The sequence below is a fragment of the Manihot esculenta genome, chromosome 1 (genome assembly GCF_001659605.2).
Source record: "Manihot esculenta cultivar AM560-2 chromosome 1, M.esculenta_v8, whole genome shotgun sequence".
In the NCBI taxonomy this organism is placed as follows: Eukaryota; Viridiplantae; Streptophyta; class Magnoliopsida; order Malpighiales; family Euphorbiaceae; genus Manihot; species Manihot esculenta.
The window spans coordinates 7013560-7034254 of record NC_035161.2 but is presented as its reverse complement, the minus strand read 5'-3'; the positions used below and the strand labels follow the sequence as shown (position 1 = coordinate 7034254).

The following is a 20695-nucleotide window of genomic DNA, read 5'->3' as shown; positions in this document are numbered from 1 at the left end:
TGAGAAAGAAGCCTTGGTTTTTGTGGGCATAAGCTAGCAAAGCAGTTAGCATTTCCTGCCAAAAAAATGAAAGGATTCCAGAGAAAGAAAGAATCAAAGATGAAGTTGGAGACCTCCTTGTAATGTTTCTTGCTCAAATGAGTATTCCAATCACAGTTGCATTTTGCATACACAATCTCCTTTGCTTTTCTTTCAGTATCTCCACTGTAAATTTTGTGGTTGCTGATGCTGCTGTGTCTCTGAGATGCTCATTTGAGCAAGTAATGTTATAATGGGAGGCTGTTTTTGACCTATTTTCTCACACTTTTAACAATAAATGAGATGAGTTCTTCCAAGAAGTCTTTCTTTTTTCCCATATATGGCAACATTCTGGTATGTATTTTGCTTTTTTTTTTTGCCCACTTCAATTTTAGCTAATTCCGCTTTGTTCTTTTATATAATTATATTATTGACACCCATTTCACCGAAAAACTAAATTCGACCATTTAGATTTGAGTATATCCTTTAATAGTAAAAAAATTTTCGATTATTGAAAATTGAAATGGACAATCTATACGGATGAATTCTATTTTACCAAAAATATATTTTTAGAAAACATGTCTTAGACTAAATACTGACTAATTACTATAATAAAATATGCATTTTAAAAAAATATTTGCTATTAAAATCTTATATATATTTTGTAAAAAATTAGTCATAAAATAAAATTTCACTTAAAAAATATTTTAGTGGTAAAATTTTATTTTCTAGTGATCATTAATTTTTTTTTCATTAAAAATAATTTTATGTTAATAATATTTACATCAATAAATATTTAATTTCGGCACAAAAATATATACTATGATAAAATTAAATTTCTAAAAAAATTAATATTGCATTTAATACATGTATATTTGTAAAATTTTAAAAAATTTTATTTATAAAATAAAGTTGGTAGATAAAATAAGGATAAGATTCACTTATTTAATAATTCTAATAATTAAAAAAAATCCTTTTGGCGATGTAACTAGCTTTTATTTTGATGTTTATATTTTTCTATTTGTATTTTATTTCTGTTATTTATGTTTATTTAAAAAAAAAAAAAAAAACTTCAAGTCCAAGGAAAGCCTTTCCTAATTTGTAATTTCTTATTAACCATGGAAAGAAAAGATTATTTCCAACTAAAGCAATTTCTGGCATGGCGTAACTCATTGGTCTAACTGAAGAGATAATATAGCTAAATCAAATGATGTTGTAGAAAGAAAGAAACGCGAGGACAAGGGAAGAAACGACGCCGTAGAAAAGAATTCAAAACAATATCAAAATGATGTCATTTTATTTATAAATATAGTACATCCTAGATTCTTCTAGAATAATGTAGAGAACACTCAAGATTGTTAATGGTTTGTTAGTTTGTTAAATTTCTATTTTCCTTCCCAAACATGTATATAAACACACTCTCAATCAATTGAAAATATATCTTTTTTCCAAATTACAATTACTTTCTTATGGTATTAAAGCTCATCTTGTGTGAGTTATTCCTCTAGAACCAGATCTAGATCTAAAAAAATTCATTCTTCACCCTTTTCTGTACATCTTACCTTACCTAACAAGCATAATGGCTGAAATCATCGAAGAAACCATACCAAGAACAGATGACAAAGAAGACAAGATGATCAAACTGTTGAACTCTGACTCTCCTAGCATGATTCTTGTCAACTCACCCTTGAATGGAAACAATTACCTAACATGGAGTGATTCTTGTCAGCTCACCCCTGAATGGAAACAATTACCTAACATGGAGCAGATCAATAATAATCGCGTTAAAGGCAAAGGATAAGCTAGGGTTCATAAATGGCAAATGCAAAATGTCAGAGCAGAATGACAAAAATTATGAAGAATGGCAGAGAGCCGATAATATCGTAATGTCCTGGATTCTGAATGCTCTTTTTAAAGATCTAGTTGAAACTTTTTTTTATGCTACAAATGCTTATGAACTGTGGGAAGAATTAAAGGAAAGATTTGAGGATAGTAACGACCCCTTAATATACCAGTTAATGAAAGAAATTAGTAATATTATTCAAGCAAACAACAATCTCATGATGTATTACACAAAACTGAAGAAATTGTGGAATGAGTATGCATGTTTATAACCAATCCCTGTATGTGATTGTGATGCAGCAAAGTTATTCGCTGATATAGAAGGCAAACACAAATTGATACAATTTTTAATGGGCCTAAATGAGTCATATGACCATGTAAGAAATCAAATCCTCATTATGGAACCACTACCTAGTGTGAACAAGGCTTATTCTATGATTTTGAGAATTGAAAAACATAGAGAAGCTCAAAATGAAGAATCTGGAAACAGTGCAATGATAGCAAAAGTTCCAGAGAACAATAGAGACAGGGCATGGAAAACTCAATATAAGAAGAAAGATGACAGAGTATGCACTTATTGCAAGGTTACAGGACATGTGAAGGAGACCTATTTCAAGCATAATGGATATCCAGACTGGTTTAACGAACTCAAACAAAAAAAAGCTAAAGGAAAGAATACTGTTGCAGCTCATGTGTATGAAACCCTCCTGAACTGTGATGACAACTATGTTCAGAACAAAACAGACTAGAATATGGAATCATTGATGTAGGAAATGATGAAGTACATAAAGAATCATGGCCAAGGTACTATTGGCGGCAGTGTTGCTAATTGCATGAATTACACGGGCTTTGCAGGTATGTCATCCTATTGCTACTCTAATGCTTATAAGGTTAAAACTATGAGAGAATGGATTATAGATACCGGTGCCACAGCTCATATGTGCAATGACTTATCTTTCTTTTCAAACCACGGAACTCTAATTAGATCGAATCTTGTCACCTTACCCGATGGTAGCATGAAGACCATTACCAAAATCGAAACAATTTTCCTTAACCATAACATGCAGCTATCAAATGTACTCTATATACCTACCTTTAAGTATAATTTGTTGTCTGTAAGTCAAATTACACAAGCAGACAAAATCTCTATACAATTTTTTCATGACCAATGCATCTTGTAGGACCTAGCGATTAAATGCCTATTGGCTAATGGGAGGATGCACCAAGGATTATACAAATTAGATAAAGAATCATTTAGCCATAAAGAAAGCAGATTGAAGACAATCACCATAACATTAGCATCTCAGCAATATCTAAATAAATATGAAGTATGACATGGAAGATTGGGCCATGTATCCAAAAACAAGCTGTTGCATCTAAATGTAATAGAAGCTAGTGATTGTGATCCCTTTGTGTGCACCATTTGTCCCATTGCAAAACAATAAATGCTAAGTTTCAATAAAAGCAAGATTACTACTGCAACATCTTTTGAACTAATTCATATGGATCTTTTGGGGACCATACTCAATCATTTCAATCTTAAAGGCAAGATATGTGTTAACTACAGTTGATGACTATACTAGAGCGACCTAGACATACTTATTGCAGCATAAACAATCTTTATTTTCTGTATTAAAAGAATTCATTGTCATGATCCACAACCAGTTTCATAAAACGGTGAAGCACTTAAGAACAGATAATGGAATAGAATTTGTGAATCAAGACTACAACAAATGGTTGAAAGAAAGGGGCATTATTCACCAGAAATCATGTCTATACACTCCACAATAAAACATAGTAGTAGAAAGAAAGCACAAACACTTACTGCAAGTTGTAAGAGCTCTGATGTTTCAGTCAAATTTACCATAAAGGTTTTAGGGTGAATCCATACTTACAGCCACTCACATTATCAACAGACTCCCTAGCTCAGTTTTAAACTAGAAAACCCCTTATGCTCGTCTACATAAGGAAATCCCTAACCTTAACCTACTTAAAACTTTTAGTTACCTATACTTTACAACCAATACTCTATCTCATAAAATAAAATTTGCAGAAAGAGCTTTTAAGAGTGTCTTCCTTGGTTATGTCCCTAGAATGAAAGCTTACAAAGTCTATGCTTTGGACCTTAACAAAATCTTAGTTTCTAGGGATGTCATTTTTCATGAAACTATATTTCCCTTCCAATCCCAACAGTCCCATAACCCTCACAAAGCAGTGCTACCAAATACAATGCTAGAACCTGACTCACCAACCCTACCTCAAATAAACACTTACCACAACCCTTCCCATGAATCCCCAAGGGTAACAAAACCTTCTGCTTCTTCTTCTTCTTCATATGAAGAGGAAGCACCCATTACATCTGAACCAACAGGCATCTCAACAGAAGATACTGAAGAAATGACTACTTCAACACTAACAAGGAGAAGCACAAGACTCTCCACAAGTCCTAGATGGCTAAATGATTTTGTGACAACCTCTATATGTCATGATAATCCTGGTGCATCCCCTAATATTGCCACAAGTAATTTTTCTAACACATTGCCTTGTTTCACTTCTGAACCTATCTTTACACCTCACTATTTGAGCTTTGTGGCAAATTTATCTATGAATCATGAACCAAAGTCTTATCTTCAAGCAAAGGGGGACAACAAATGAGTACACGCCATGCAAGATGAACTAAGTGCCTTAAAATTAAACAATACTTGGTACCTAACTAATCTACCAAAAGGAAAAGAGCTATTGCCTCTAAATGGGTTTACAGAATCAAACATAAGTCGGATGAATCTGTTGACAGATTTAAAGCATGATTAGTGGCAAAGGGATTCAACCAACTATCTGGGGTTGATTACATTGACAATTTCTCTCCAGTACCCAAACTAGTTACTGTAAGAATGTTTATGGCTATAGCCACTGCCAATAACTGGCCAATACATTAATTAGATATTAACGTCTATTTACATGGTCATGTCGAGGAAGACCTATATATGCTTGTAACGACCCGAAAATCGGACCGCTACCGGCGCTAGGATCCAGATCGGCTTAAGGCCGCCGGGACCCGTAGCAAGCCTGACATATACCTGTAAACCTGTATAATCCCATACATGATCAACAACATACATAAAAATTTAAAACTTTTCCTTCAAACATCCAACTCAACCTGAACATACATGTACATAGTCATGATCATAATCGTGATCCCTCTGTGGGATCTCATCAATGCCCCAACAGGCGATTCAACATGAGATGAGTTGGCTTTCATGAACATTATAAAACATTTTTGATCATGTAATAAAAGGGATACCTTATACACAATGTCAAGCACAATATCTAATCCTCAATATCATTACATGACTGAAACTGTACTTTTACATAACATTAATACATTTATCATGTCCACACTATCTATTACATAAATCAGACTTCATTACTCTTGTAAACCTCCTGGTCTACCCTGTACCTGCAATCCTGGGGAAATGGGAGAGGGGTGAGCTACTAGAGCCCAGTGAGCAGAATAATAAAAACATTTAAATCATATGGATCATGGAATGCATCACATCACATCTAATCACATCAAGGATGAATTTGTCACCAATAGCCCTCTACATGGTCCAACTGTGCCAGAACGTAGAATGGGTCCTGGTCTTTCCCTTACATATCATAACATAACAGTGTCCAACTGTGCCAGAACGTAGAATGGGTCCTGGTCTTTCCCTTACATAGTGCCAGCGAACGTAGAATGGGTCCCACTGGTCTTACATTCCGTACCGTACATATCACATCGTCATATCATAGATCGAGGGCTATGGATCATCCAACATTCATCCACATCAACATAAAAATATGCAATGCAACATATTCATGAATTCTAATGCAAGCAACCTAATTCATCACATGGCATTCATGATGCGTGAAACATGCTGAAAAGTTCATTCTTTTCTTTAAAACATAATAAGTTATTCCACTCACCTCTGGGTAGCTCCGACCAGACACTGGGGCAACAGACTCACTGCTGGGGTCCTCGGTTCCTCGGGTCCGAACCTACACAGGTGGACTCAAATGAGGGACCAAACATACATGAACATAACTCTAAAATATTCCCCAAAAACCCCCTAAAACATCATAGAAAAACATGCAAGAAAAGGCTGAACAGGGCACTTTCGGCGGCAGGTTCGGCGGCTGAAAGTCCCTCAAGAGCCGAAAGTCAGGCAGGTTCGGCGGCACCTTCGGCGGCCGAAACTCCCAGACAGAGGCGAAACTCATGCATGTTCGGCGGCACTTTCGGCGACCGAAAGTCCCAGACAGAGACGAAAGTCTCCTTTCGGGGGCAAGCTTCGGCAGCCGAAGGCTGCCTCCACAAGCACGTTCGGCGGCCGAAAGTTCCTTCGGCTGCCGAACCTGGTTTCTCCCAGAATGGCAGAAACTCAGCTCCCTTATGCATTTGTGCCTCCAATCTCATCCAAACATGCATAAACCTATTCTACAACATTCCCAAACATACACAAGTAAACATACAAGTTCCTAGGGGCATCAAACCATCAAAAACCCCAACTACAACACACAAACAACTCATATTGTTCAAAAATCACACCAAAAACCCATAAACATAACTATGACCTAAACATGCATTCTACCCCCATGAACTTCATAAAACTTACTTAAAACATAACATAAGCTAGAGATCGACTCTTACCTCTTGAAGATCGAGAGTAGAGGCGACCAAACTTGGAGTTGGAAGAGATTCGAGTCCTTGAACCTCAAATCTCCAAAACTTTGCTCAAAAGCTCAAATCTTCAAAACGAAGTTAAAACAAGTGAAAAACTTGAAAGATCTAGAGGAAAAACATCAAAGATCGGTGAGGGGCGGCGGAAAGCTCACCTTGGCCGAAAATGGGGAAAAGCTCGCCCGTTTTCGGCTAAGGGACCCTTTTATAGTGGCTGGCCAGGCCACGTTCGGGGGCCGAATATGCCTCCGCATGCATGCCATGTTCGGTGGCCGAACTTGAGGTTCGGCGGCCGAACCTGAGTTTTCCTCCAAGGTTGTTTTAATGCAAAAACTCATTTCCATTTTACTTAAAACCATGAAATACCTTAAAACATTTTATGAAAACATGTTTCTACCCTAATAGAGGCTTCCGACATCCGAGATTCCACCGGACGGTAGGAATTCCGATACCGGAGTCTAGCCGGGTATTACATTCTCCCCCTCTTAAGAACATTCGTCCCCGAATGTACCTCAACTAGCACACGTAGCATGGCATAAAACATAACATACATACATAGCACATAAACACATCGAGATCTAACCTTAAAAGAGATGAGGGTACTGCTGGAGCATAGACTCCCGTGTCTCCCAAGTGCATTCCTCCAAATTGTGGTGGTTCCACAGGACTTTCACCATCGGGATTTCCTTGTTTCTTAGCTTTCTGATCTGGGTGTCTATGATCCGTACTGGCTGTTCAACATAGGTGAGATCCTCTTGGACCTCCACATCAGGCTTACTAAGAACCTTGCTCGGATCTGACACAAACTTCCTCAACATTGAAACATGGAAAATCGGATGGATTCTTTCCATTGAAGCAGGTAAGTCCAGCTTGTACGACACATTCCCGATCTTTTGCAAGATTTCAAAGGGTCCGATGTATCGTGGGGCTAGTTTACCCTTCTTCCCGAAGCGAACCACTCCTTTCATAGGAGACACCTTGAGCAATACCAGATCCCCCTCCTGAAAATCTAACTGTCTTCTGCGGACGTCTGCATAACTCTTCTGCCTGCTTACAGCAGTCTTGATTCTTTCTCTGATTATGGGTACTACCCTGCTGGTAATCTCTACAAGCTCAGGCCCTGCCAAGGCCTTTTCTCCAACCTCTTCCCAGCAAACAGGTGATCTGCACTTCCTTCCATATAAAGCTTCATATGGAGCCATCCCGATGCTAGCATGATGGCTGTTATTGTAGGCAAACTCCACCAAAGGTAGATGCTGCCTCCAAGAACCGCCAAAGTCCAGCACACACATTCTGAGCATATCCTCTATGGTCTGGATGGTCCTTTCTGACTGTCCGTCCGTCTGTGGATGGAAAGCAGTGCTAAAATCCAACCTAGTACCCATGGCATTCTGCAGACTCCGCCAAAATCTGGAGGTGAACTGGGGCCCTCTATCTGACACTATCGAAACAGGAACCCCATGCAGCCTGACGATCTCGTCCACATATACCTGCGCCAACTTGTCCACAGAGTAGCCACTCCTGACAGAAATGAAGTGAGCAGATTTGGTGAGTCTGTCCACAATCACCCATATGGAGTACACTCTGTTGGACGCCGCCGGTAACCCCACTACGAAGTCCATAGCTATATTTTCCCATTTCCATTTTGGAATAGGTAGCGGGTTAAGCATTCCAGCCGGCTTCTGATGTTCCAGCTTCACCCTCTGACACACTTCGCAGGCTGACACGAACTGTGCCACTTCTTTCTTCATAGCTGGCCACCAATAAACCTTCTTTAGATCTTGATACATCTTGGTGGCTCCGGGGTGAATGCTGTATCTTGCATTATGAGCCTCCCTCATAATGTCTCCTTTTAGCCCTATGTCATCTGGTACACATAGTCTGCTCCCATAGCGGAGGATCCCCTTGCTGTCGAATCTGAACTCACTATCATTGCCTGACTGAACAGTCTTGGCAATCTTCACTAACTCTGGGTCCTCATGCTGTTTCTGAGCCACCTGCTCCAGAAACACGGGTGCCACTCTCATCTGGGCCACCAAGGCACCTGTACCAGACAACTCCATCTGTAGACCTTCCTCAATGAGCTTGTAAAACTCTTTCACCACTGGCCTCCTCTCTGCCGATATGTGGGATAAACTGCCTAGTGACTTCCGGCTTAGGGCGTCTGCCACGACATTCGCCTTATCCGGATGATACTGAATCTTGCAATCATAGTCACTCAGCAGCTCCACCCATCTCCTCTGTCTCAAATTCAAATCTCTTTGACTCAGGATGTACTGCAGGCTTTTATGATCTGTAAAGATCTCACATTTAACCCCATAGAGGTAGTGCCTCCACATCTTGAGTGCAAAGATTACTGCCGCCATCTCCAGGTCATGTGTGGGGTAATTCAACTCATGCTTCTTCAGCTGCCTAGAAGCATAAGCGATCACCCTCTCATTCTGCATTAGTACACAATCCAGTCCCACACGGGACGCATCACAAAAGACTGTAAAGTCCTTATCACTATATGGCAGAGCTAAAACTGGTGCTGAAGTCAACCTCTTCTTAAGCTCTTCAAAACTCTCCTCGCACTGGTCGGTCCACAGAAATTTCTGATTCTTCCTGGTTAGTCTGGTCAGAGGAGCTGCTATCTTTGAGAAGTCCTGAACGAACCTCCTGTAGTAACCTGCCAAACCCAAGAAACTCCTGATCTCCGTCACTGAAGTGGGTCTAGGCCAGTTAGCCACAGTTTCTGTCTTCTTGGGGTCCACCTCAATCCCATTCTCTGACACTACATGCCCCAAGAACGAAATGCTCCTCAGCCAGAACTCACACTTAGAGAACTTGGCATACAAGCCATGTTCCCTCAAAGTCTGCAGAACCAACCTCAGATGATGGGCATGCTCCTCTGCGTTCCTGGAATACACTAAGATATCATCTATGAAGACAATAACAAAGTGATCCAGGTATTGGCTAAATACTCTGTTCATGAGATCCATGAATGCTGCAGGGGCGTTGGTTAACCCGAACGGCATCACAAGGAACTCAAAATGCCCATATCTGGTCCTGAAAGCTGTCTTCGGCACATCTTCATCCCTTATCCTTAACTGATGGTACCCCGATCTTAGATCTATTTTGGAGAAACAATTCGCTCCTGCTAGCTGGTCGAATAGATCATCGATCCTTGGTAGAGGGTACCTATTTTTGGTAGTGACTTTGTTCAACTGCCTGTAGTCGATACAAAGTCTAAGGGATCCATCCTTCTTCCTCACAAACAAGACCGGAGCACCCCAAGGCGAGGTACTCTGTCGGATGAAGCCCTTCTCTACCAGCTCTTGCAACTGTTCTTTCAACTCTTTCAACTCGGCTGGGGCCATCCTGTAGGGAGGGATAGAGATCGGTCTAGTTCCAGGCACCAACTCTATTTCGAACTCTATCTCCCTAGCAGGTGGTAAACCTGGAAGCTCATCAGGAAAGACATCCTGAAACTCTCTGACAACTGGCACTGAGGCTGGCTCCCTGACCTGACTGACTAGTTCTCTCACATGAGCTAAGTACCCCTGACATCCCTTCCTAAGCAACCTACGAGCCTGAAGAGCTGATATCAGACCTCTAGGTGTGCCCCTCTTGTCTCCTCTGAAGACGACCTCTGACCCGTCCTGATCTCTGAACTTGACTACCTTGTCTCTGCAGTCCAAGGTAGCACCATGGGTAGATAGCCAATCCATCCCTAGAATGACGTCAAAGTCTGTCAAATCTAGAACCACAAGGTCGGCGGAGAGGCATCTTCCCTCAACAAAAACTAGACTGTACTGATAGACTGACACTGCCACTGACGGGTCACACTTGGGTCCACTGACTCATAGGGGACACTCTAACCCAGAGACTATCAGACCCAACCTCTCAACGGCTCTCGGAGCAATAAATGAATGAGATGCACCCGGGTCCATTAATGCATACACATCAGAACACCCAATGACGAGATTACCTGACACCACGGTGTTGGATGTGTTAGCCTCCTGCTGAGTCATGGTGAAGATCCTGGCTGGGGCTGATGGACCTTCACCTCGGGAACCAGAAGAAGAGGCTGCCCCTCTCCCTCTACCTCTGCCACTGCCCTGAGTTGTGGCTGGAGCTGCTGGCTGTGCCACACTACCAGAAGCTGTCTGCTGGGGCTGACCCATAAAAGGTGCTCTAGGACACTCCCGAGCTATGTGTCCCTCCTGTCCACATCTGAAACATGTATTAGTCCCAGCTCGACACACTCCCCTGTGCGGCCTTCCACATCTCTGGCATTCTGTACCATCTGAGCTTGAGCTCGAGCCACCGCCAAATCCCAGACCGGATTTCAACTTATTCCAAAACTTATTCTTCTTCGGCTTCTTGGTGGTGTTATCCCACCTCTTCTTACTTGAGCTCTGAGAAGAGAAACCTGGTCCTCCTCTGCCTGGGGTCTTAACCCCTGAAGACTGGGTCACTGACTGCTTCACTGACCCCTCAACTATAGCACTCGCCTCCATCCTTCGAGCCATATCCACCACAGTGTGGAAACTTTCTCTCTCAGCTGACTGAATCAACGAGGAGTACCTAGAATGCAGCTTCATAACATATCTTTTGGCTTTCTTCGTATCTGTATCTAGAGCTTGCCCTGAAAAAGGCAATAGCTCCAAGAATTTATCCGTGAACTCCTCTACACCCATGTGCTCTGACTGCCTCAGTTGCTCAAACTCAATCATCTTCAGTTCTCTGGAACTATCTGGAAAAGCCCATCCCGCGAACTCATTCGCGAATTCCTCCCATGTCATACCGTCTAGTCTCGGGTCCACATAACACTTGAACCATTCCCGTGCCTTCTTGCACTTTAAAGTGAACCCTGCCATCTGAATGGCCCTACTGTCACTTGCCCCTAGCTCATCAGTTATTGTCTTCACCACTCTCAGATACTCAAAGGGGTCATCCCCTGACTTGTATTTGGGAGCATCCAGCTTGAGGTAATCTGTCATCTTTACCTTGCTCCCATCGACTGAGCTAGGTCTAGGAGGTTGAGTAACTGGGGCTGCTGGTTCTGTAGATGGTGGAGGTGCAGCATTCCCCGAGGTGGGGTTCGCCGGGTTAGGATAGAAGGGTGAGGGTGGATAAGCTGGGTATTGTGTATAAGGTGGATAGAAAGGTGGATAAGGCATGTAGGTAGGGTAGGGGTTAAAGCTGGAGTAATCTGATGTACCTCCCATCGGATACCCTGAACCCTGTGGGAAGGGTGGATAATGGGGTGGAAAACCATACCCCGAGGCCTGAACGCCTCCCTGAGACTCCCCTGTCCCTTCTTCCTCCATGCTCACATCCAGGTTCCCATCCCTCCTCTGCTCCTCTTCCATAACCTCCCTCACATTTGAAGAACTTCCTCCTCTATCTGTCCCCCTTCTGCTAGCATCAAAAGACCTTCTAGGGTCCCTTGACACTCTTTCTCTGTTTGCTCTACAAGACATTGCCCTAGGCAATGTAGGAGGACGAACGCTCGTGCCCTCATCCTCAGGTGGCACTCCAGTCAATCGTGCAGATCGACGAGTTCCTCTCATCCTGTTTTCTGAAAAACAGTACACATCATACAAACATTAGCATCATATGGTTCATGTGCGCACACATGAACCCTCATCACATATACATCATTCATATCATAGCATCAATGCACATGTATATAATCATGGCATTTCACATCATCATACAAGACAGGACTCCACATCCTATCCTAGTGGACATGATCTTTCCTATTGTGCTTGACCTTCTAGAACATCTATGAGCCCGACACTCTAGGTCCGATTCTATGAACCTAGGGCTCTGATACCATTCTGTAACGATCCGAAAATCGGACCGCTACCGGTGCTAGGATCCAGATCGGCTTAAGGCCGCCGGGACCCGTAGCAAGCCTGACATATAACCTGTAAACCTGTATAATCCCATACATGATCAACAACATACATAAAAATTAAAACTTTTCCTTCAAACATCCAACTCAACCTGAACATACATGTACATAGTCATGATCATAATCGTGATCCCTCTGTGGGATCTCATCAATGCCCCAACAGGCGATACAACATGAGATGAGTTGGCTTTCATGAACATTATAAAACATTTTTGATCATGTAATAAAAGGGATACCTCATACACAATGTCAAGCACAATATCTAATCCTCAATATCATTACATGACTGAAACTGTACTTTTACATAACATTAATACATTTATCATGTCCACACTATCTATTACATATATCAGACTTCATTACTCTTATAAACCTCCTGGTCTACCCTGTACCTGCAATCTTGGGGAAATGGGAGAGGGGTGAGCTACTAGAGCCCAGTGAGCAGAATAATAAAAACATTTAAATCATATGGATCATGGAATGCATCACATCACATCTAATCACATCAAGGATGAATTTGTCACCAATAGCCCTCTACATGGTCCAACTGTGCCAGAACGTAGAATGGGTCCTGGTCTTTCCCTTACATAGTGCCAGCGAACGTAGAATGGGTCCCACTGGTCTTACATTCCGTACCGTACATATCACATCGTCATATCATAGATCGAGGGCTATGGATCATCCAACATTCATCCACATCAACATAAAAATATGCAATGCAACATATTCGTGAATTCTAATGCAAGCAACCTAATTCATCACATGGCATTCATGATGCGTGAAACATGCTGAAAAGTTCATTCTTTTCTTTAAAACATAATAAGTTATTCCACTCACTTCTGGGTAGCTCTGACCAGACACTGGGGCAACAGACTCACTGCTGGGGTCCTCGGTTCCTCGGGTCCGAACCTACACAGGTGGACTCAAATGAGGGACCAAACATACATGAACATAACTCTAAAATATTTCCCAAAAACCCCCTAAAACATCATAGAAAAACATGCAAGAAAAGGCTGAACAGGGCACTTTCGGCGGCAGGTTCGGCGGCCGAAAGTCCCTCCAGAGCCGAAAGTCAGGCAGGTTCGGCGGCGCCTTCGGCGGCCGAAACTCCCAGACAGAGGCAAAACTCATGCATGTTCGGCGGCACTTTCGGCGACCAAAAGTCCCAGACAGAGACGAAAGTCTCCTTTCGGGGGCAAGCTTCGGCAGCCGAAGGCTGCCTCCACAAGCACGTTCGGCGGCCGAAAGTTCCTTCGGCTGCCGAACCTGGTTTCTCCCAGAATGGCAGAAACTCAGCTCCCTTATGCATTTGTGCCTCCAATCTCATCCAAACATGCATAAACCTATTCTACAACATTCCCAAACATACACAAGTAAACATACAAGTTCCTAGGGGCATCAAACCATCAAAAACCCCAACTACAACACACAAACAACTCACATTGTTCAAAAATCACACCAAAAACCCATAAACATAACTATGACCTAAACATGCATTCTACCCCCATGAACTTCATAAAACTTACTTAAAACATAACATAAGCTAGAGATCGACTCTTACCTCTTGAAGATCGAGAGTAGAGGCGACCAAACTTGGAGTTGGAAGAGATTCGAGTCCTTGAACCTCAAAGCTCCAAAACTTTGCTCAAAAGCTCAAATCTTCAAAACGAAGTTAAAACAAGTGAAAAACTTGAAAGATCTAGAGGAAAAACATCAAAGATCGGTGAGGGGCGGCGGAAAGCTCACCTTGGCCGAAAATGGGGAAAAGCTCGCCCGTTTTCGGCTAAGGGACCCTTTTATAGTGGCTGGCCAGGCCACGTTCGGGGGCCGAATGTGCCTCCGCATGCATGCCATGTTCGGCGGCCGAACTTGAGGTTCGGCGGCCGAACCTGAGGTTCGGCGGCCGAACCTGGACTTCCCTCACTTGTGCTTTCGGGGGCCTAAAGGCGCTCCCGAAGGCATGCATGTTCGGCGGCCGAACTTGAGGTTCGGCGGCCGAACCTGAGTTTTCCTCCAAGGTTGTTTTAATGCAAAAACTCATTTCCATTTTACTTAAAACCATGAAATACCTTAAAAATTTTTATGAAAACATATTTCTACCCTACTAGAGGCTTCCGACATCCGAGATTCCACCGGACGGTAGGAATTCCGATACCGGAGTCTAGCCGGGTATTATAATGCTACCCCCAGAAGGCTATGACAAAGCTCAACTAGGACAAGTGTGCAAGCTTATTAAGAGCATCTACGACCTAAAACAAGCAGAGAGAATGTGGAATAAAAAACTTACCAATTGTTTGAAGCAATATGGGTTTAGCCAATCCTTCTTTGATAACTGCCTGTTTGTAAAATCACAAAAGGATAATTTTTTAGCCTTGCTTGTTTATGTTGACGACATACTCATAGCAGGACAATTAGAAGAAGACATATCAGATGTGAAAACTTACCTAGATAAACTCTTCACCATCAAAGATTTGGGATATGTTAAATATTTCCTGCGACTGGAAGTCGCACGTTCTGAAGCTAGTCTTTTCCTTCACTAAAAAAAATATGTGTTAGACATCCTTTAAGAAACCAGATTCATGCATGCTAAGATATCTGATTTCCCTTTACCACAAGGGCTTAAACTCAATAATGAAACTGGACTAATTTTGATAGACCCAAATAGATATCGAAAATTAATAGGCAAACTACTTTACCTTAGAGTTACCAAGCCGGATATATCTTATGCAACACAGCATCTTAGTCAGATCATGCAGCAGTCACGACAACAAAACTGGGATGCAGCTCTTCATGTACTTCATTATTTGAAAGGCTGTCTAACATGAGGCCTATTTTTCCTAGCCCAAAATAATTTCAAGATCCGAGATTTCTCTGACGCAGACTGGGCTTCTTGTTCAATGACCAGAAAATCACTCACCGGATACTGCATCTTTCTTGGTAAATCACTGATATCCTGGAAAACAAAAAAATAAAACACTGTTAGCAGGTCATCCGCAGAAGCCGAATACAAAAGTATGGTGATTACAGTATGTAAACTTAAATGGGTAACTTATTTGTTAAAGGAATTTCACATAGAACTAATGCTTTCTATCCCTCTGCATTGCAACAACCAAGTAGCTCAATATATAGCAGCCAACCCCGAATTCCATGAAAGGACAAAGCATCTGGATATCAACTGCCATATTGTATGTGATGAACTCTCCAGAGTCTTCATTTCAATAGTGCATGTGCCATCCCGACAGGAGATCGCCGATCTGTTCACCAAATCTCTCGGCCCAGCGCAGTTCCAAAAGCTCCCGTCCAATATGGGATTACCCAAAACTGGGGCATCTCCATCTTGCGGGGGGCTGAAGAGATAATATAGCTAATCCAAACGATGTCGTAGAAAAAAAGAAGCGCGAGGACAAGGGAAGAAACACCGCCGTAGAAAAGAATCCAAAACATTATCAAAACGATGCCGTTTTATTTATAAATATAGTGCATCCTAGATTCTTCCAAAATAGTGTAGAGAATATTCAAGATTGTTAATGGTTTGTTAGTTTGTTGAATTTTTGTTTTCCTTCTCAAACGTGTATATAAACACAACTCTCAATCAATGCAAAATATATCTCTTTTCCAAAGTATATATCTTTTCCAAACTACAGTTACTTTCTCACTAATTGATTTTATTTTTATAAAAATTGATCAAGTAAAATCGTGAACACTAAATATATTTAATCTAAGTGCCCTTATTATTTTATATTAAATTTAAATTTTCTTTTTACCGATGCATTAAGAACCGTATTTAACATAACTCTAAAGTAAGAGTACAAACATAAATCTAAATCAATCCAGAAACACAAATCAACCTGTCTTAGACTAACCTGATAATGTTAAAATCCGTTAAAATCATGACATGTGTATACGAAATTTAAAAGGTTATGCGAATCTTTCCATCTAATTCGACTGGGCAGTAGAATGCCCGACTTATGGAATATGAAGATTAGACAACCAGTACCCTTGACTTCACCAAAATGCAGAATGGACAGGCCGATCACTTTAAAGTTAGTATTGCAGACGATAATTAAATAGGGGGACTATTGACCTTAGTGATCGAGGGAACCTCACCTCGGTACAGACTGGGTGAGCCGAGTACGACCTGATGAGACTGTGTTAGGTAGCCAATCTCCAACATGTTGATTGTCTTTTCGGTACATCACTAGGATCATAAATACACGTGTGGTAAGATAGACTGACGTAACGTACATGATGGACAAGGTATGAGCTAACCGACTCTATATTTATTAGTTGACTCCCAATCATTAAAAAGTTGCCTAACATACCATCACCGGATGTCCCTATCCAATGTGATGGGACGTAAGCCGGAGAGCACCAAGACAATGGGGGTATGGATATTCCTGAACCAGCCATATTTAGGAGACATTTAACTTCTCCTAAAATCTTTTTATTAAGTCTCTTCCCAAACCTTAACTTACCCGAACCAACAATTAGCGGTATTAATTTTCAACCACCTATCTATATTTATTGACTTTTCCGTGAGATCGAACCCTTATCCATGCGTCCACGCTCCATTGAGTCCAAGATATCTCAACTCATCATAACCCAATCAAATAAAATATCAAATTAAAGCCGGAATTAAAAAACCAACCAAACTCAAAGGAAAAAAATGAAACGGCAACCATCGAAGATTAGAAAATTTCCACCAAAACCAGCAACCACACTGCTAGTACCGTTCTTCCAAAATCCAACACAGATAATCCAAATACGAAAATCAGGTAAGCAACAAGAAGACCCACAACATGACTGTCTATATGTCAATTCAATTTATAATTAATTAATCATTTAAAATCGTGATGAATCTTGCAAAAAAAATTATTTTATAGAGTAAAAATTCCTTTTAATTGAATGTATAAATTAAGTTATGCATCAGATTTAATTACTCTTTCTACTACTAATTAATAGGTAAAGTATCAATAGATTTTAACTTATTTTTATTGAAATTGGAATTCAAATCAAAATCAATTAAAATAAAATAAATAATAATTAATGAATGCAACGATAAACCTTATTGCATTTTATAAAAGAAAACTCATATTGGATTCAATAATGGATTATTTACAGGGTCATGAAAGTATATCTATTGATAAGAATAAATAAATTAAATAAACAAAAGAACTCACAATCTTCTTTTATAAATAAAGAAATATTAATATGATATAAAAGATTCAAAGGGAAAGTTAAAACTCAAAGGTGAAGCAAGCAAACACACAGAACAAACTTCTTTTTACAATTTGTACAAAGAATTTTCCTACTAGCAAAGAAAGGCATCTCCAAGTTTTCACTTCTTCTTCAAACATTGCTCAAACTCCAATACTCTACCAATTCTCATCAACCTTCATCTCCCCAAATCAATCTTAATCATGGAGAAAAGCTTAGCTTCTCTCTGTGCTTCATTGGTGACCACCGTTCTTCTGCTTCTTGAAGCAACTCCAATTCAAGGTATGGCTATACAAATTCTCCTTTAGCCTCCACTTAAAAAAAGAAAGTTTATTATTTAAAATTTCAAAATATTTTAATATATTTTTCTAAATCAAGAGATTAATCGATCAATTTTTCTGTACCATCTAGATTAATTAGTAATTTTTCCTAAAAAAGTTGGTCTATTTCTATCATTACTTATCAAATGCTGCGGTATATTGTCTTAGGAGTTGAAGGTACTATCGGAGTCAATTATGGCACGGTGGCAAACAACCTTCCTCCGCCAGCAGAAGTTGCTAATTTTCTAGTAGAATCCACCATTATCAACCGTGTGAGGCTGTTTGATACCAACACCGAAATCTTGGAAGCATTTGCTCACACTGGGATTGCAGTCACAGTCACAGTCCCTAATGATCAAATCCTTCATCTTACCAAGCTCATCAATGCTCAACAATGGTTAAAATCCAACATCCAACCTTATGTTCCTGCAACTAATATCATCAGAATTTTAGTTGGCAATGAAGTTTTATCAACTGCAAATAAATTCATAATATCAAGCCTTGTTCCAGCAATGAAAACTCTTCACACAGCTCTTGTTGAAGCATCATTGGACTCTAAAATCGAAGTCTCTACACCTCATTCTTTAGGTATTCTCTCATCTTCAAGCCCGCCTTCGACTGGAAAATTTCGACGAGGCTATGATGTTCATGTGCTTAAACCGTTGCTTATCTTCCTTAGAGAAACAAATTCACCATTCATGATCAACCCATATCCATTTTTTGGATGTTCATCAGAAGAAACTCTTGATTATGCACTTTTCAAGCCTAATTCTGGGGTGGAAGATGAGAATACCAAGCTTGTTTACACAAACATGTTAGATGGGCAACTTGATGCAGTCTTTTCAGCTATGAAACTTCTGGGTTTTGCTGATATTGATATTGTTATAGCTGAAACTGGGTGGCCTTCCAATGGAGATTCATCACAAATTGGTGTTGATGCTGAGAGTGCAGCTCAGTACAATGGAAATCTCATGAAACATGTAACTTCTGGTTCCGGAACTCCTCTCATGCCAAACCGGACTTTTGAGACTTACATTTTCGCTCTCTTCAATGAAAATCTCAAGCCCGGACCTACTTGCGAGCGTAATTTCGGGTTGTTCCAGCCAGACATGACACCGGTGTATAACATCGGAGTCCTCCGGTCCACGGTATCCGCCGCTGCCACATACCATCATCTTACATATTTGTTAATCTTTACAATCGGCTTTCTTGTTGTTACTAAGAATGAATCAGGTCTCGTCAAGAATTGTCCGATATTATCAATGTTAAGTTTTGATTGTGGCTAGTTTATGGTTCTGGCAGGCTAGTTCATCATTTCCTAGGAACCCGAGCCCGGAGCCACCGGTGGTTGCGCCGGTGAGTCCAGAGCCTACAGGGGCACCGCAGCATGAGGAGAAAAGGTGGTGTCTTCCGAAAACAGGAGCAGATGTAGAGGCTTTGCAGAGGAATATTGATTATGTGTGTGGGATGGGAGTGGACTGTGGACCTATTGAAGATAGTGGTGAATGCTTCTTGCCTAACACAGTTAGGGCACATGCAGCATTTGCCATGAATGCTTATTATCAAGCCATGGGAAGGAATGATTATGATTGTGATTTTCAACAAACTGGAGCTATCAGCAGCTTGGATCCAAGTATGTTTTTTAGATGATTTTTTTTTTATTTGGTTAGTAATGGCTATAGAGTGATTCATCAGTTTTCTTTGTTGAGATTTTTTTTTCTTTTCCTTTTCAGGCTATGGAAAATGCAAGTACTGATTTAGTGCAATGGAGGCCAATAGAAAGAAATATTTTTTATTTTTGCATATTTTTCCCCTCTTGGTTTAGGGGATGAATAGAAAATAAGGACTATAGGTAACATTTATTGCTTTGACAACTTCAAGTTTATAATGATAAACCTACATAGGAAATTGCTCTTTCTCTTGATCATCTTACATTTGTGACAATGAAATTATATGTTAAACGAAGAGTGATGATTTGATCTCTAGAAAGAAAGAGGTAGGGTTTAGGTGTGTATGAGTAAGTTTAATCTGAATGGTCTTACTCTCCTCTTTTATTTATTTATTTTTTCTCTAATGACGCATAACCGTCATCCTACTATAGTGTTATCTGTTGCTGTCACACAGAACCGTACATACGGACGTACTTATCTGTCTGTCCTCCATCGTCAACAACCGTTTAATCCTCTTCTGATGCTTGTGCTGATAGAGTCGCAATATAGCCGAGCTTGCTCTCCTACTCTCCGTTACGTCAAAGGAGCTGAGTTTCTCTCTGATGAGTTTAGACTCTCGGTCAGTCCTCCTACTTCGACCGCGAATTGGGTGGTGTGTTGATAATTCAGTTTACATAGTAGGTTCTAATGAATTTGAGTATGCCTTTTCTAAGGTTATACCTCAGTCTGAATGCCGGCGGTCGTCAAATAATATAAACTTATTATGTTGATTTCACTTTTATAAAGTTAGATAAATAGTATTTTAATTTTATTTTAATTTTTTAATATTTTTATAATTAAAAATATTAAATTTAATATTATATTAATTGTTAATATCCTCTTATTAATATATTTAATTTTTTTATAAATCTAAACCAACCTTTTATTTATTAAAATAAATTAAATAAAATCTTAATTTTTTAGAAAAAAAAAAGTCATTACTATAAGCACTTCAACTTAATAT

General features: G+C 40.3%; 1 protein-coding gene across 1 annotated transcript; it reads left to right on the top strand.

Moving 5' to 3' along the window:
• The first annotated feature begins 17770 nt into the window (after positions 1-17770).
• Positions 17771-20462, top strand: LOC110623195 (glucan endo-1,3-beta-glucosidase). Its single transcript, XM_021768126.2, has 4 exons — positions 17771-17984; positions 18191-19170; positions 19325-19655; positions 19756-20462. Exons 1-4 carry the CDS (start codon positions 17906-17908, stop codon positions 19776-19778), a joined length of 1413 nt encoding a protein of 470 aa, XP_021623818.1. The 5' UTR covers positions 17771-17905; the 3' UTR covers positions 19779-20462.
• Positions 20463-20695: the final 233 nt, after the last annotated feature.

Excerpts from the sequence above, each read along its gene's own strand:
- LOC110623195 (XM_021768126.2), top strand. The coding sequence starts at position 17,906 with ATGGAGAAAAGCTTAGCTTCTCTCTGTGCTTCATTGGTGACCACCGTT. Across the intron at positions 17,985-18,190 it reads TGAAGCAACTCCAATTCAAG|GAGTTGAAGGTACTATCGGA; the intron begins GTATGGCTATAC and ends ATATTGTCTTAG. Across the intron at positions 19,656-19,755 it reads TATCAGCAGCTTGGATCCAA|GCTATGGAAAATGCAAGTAC; the intron begins GTATGTTTTTTA and ends TTTCCTTTTCAG.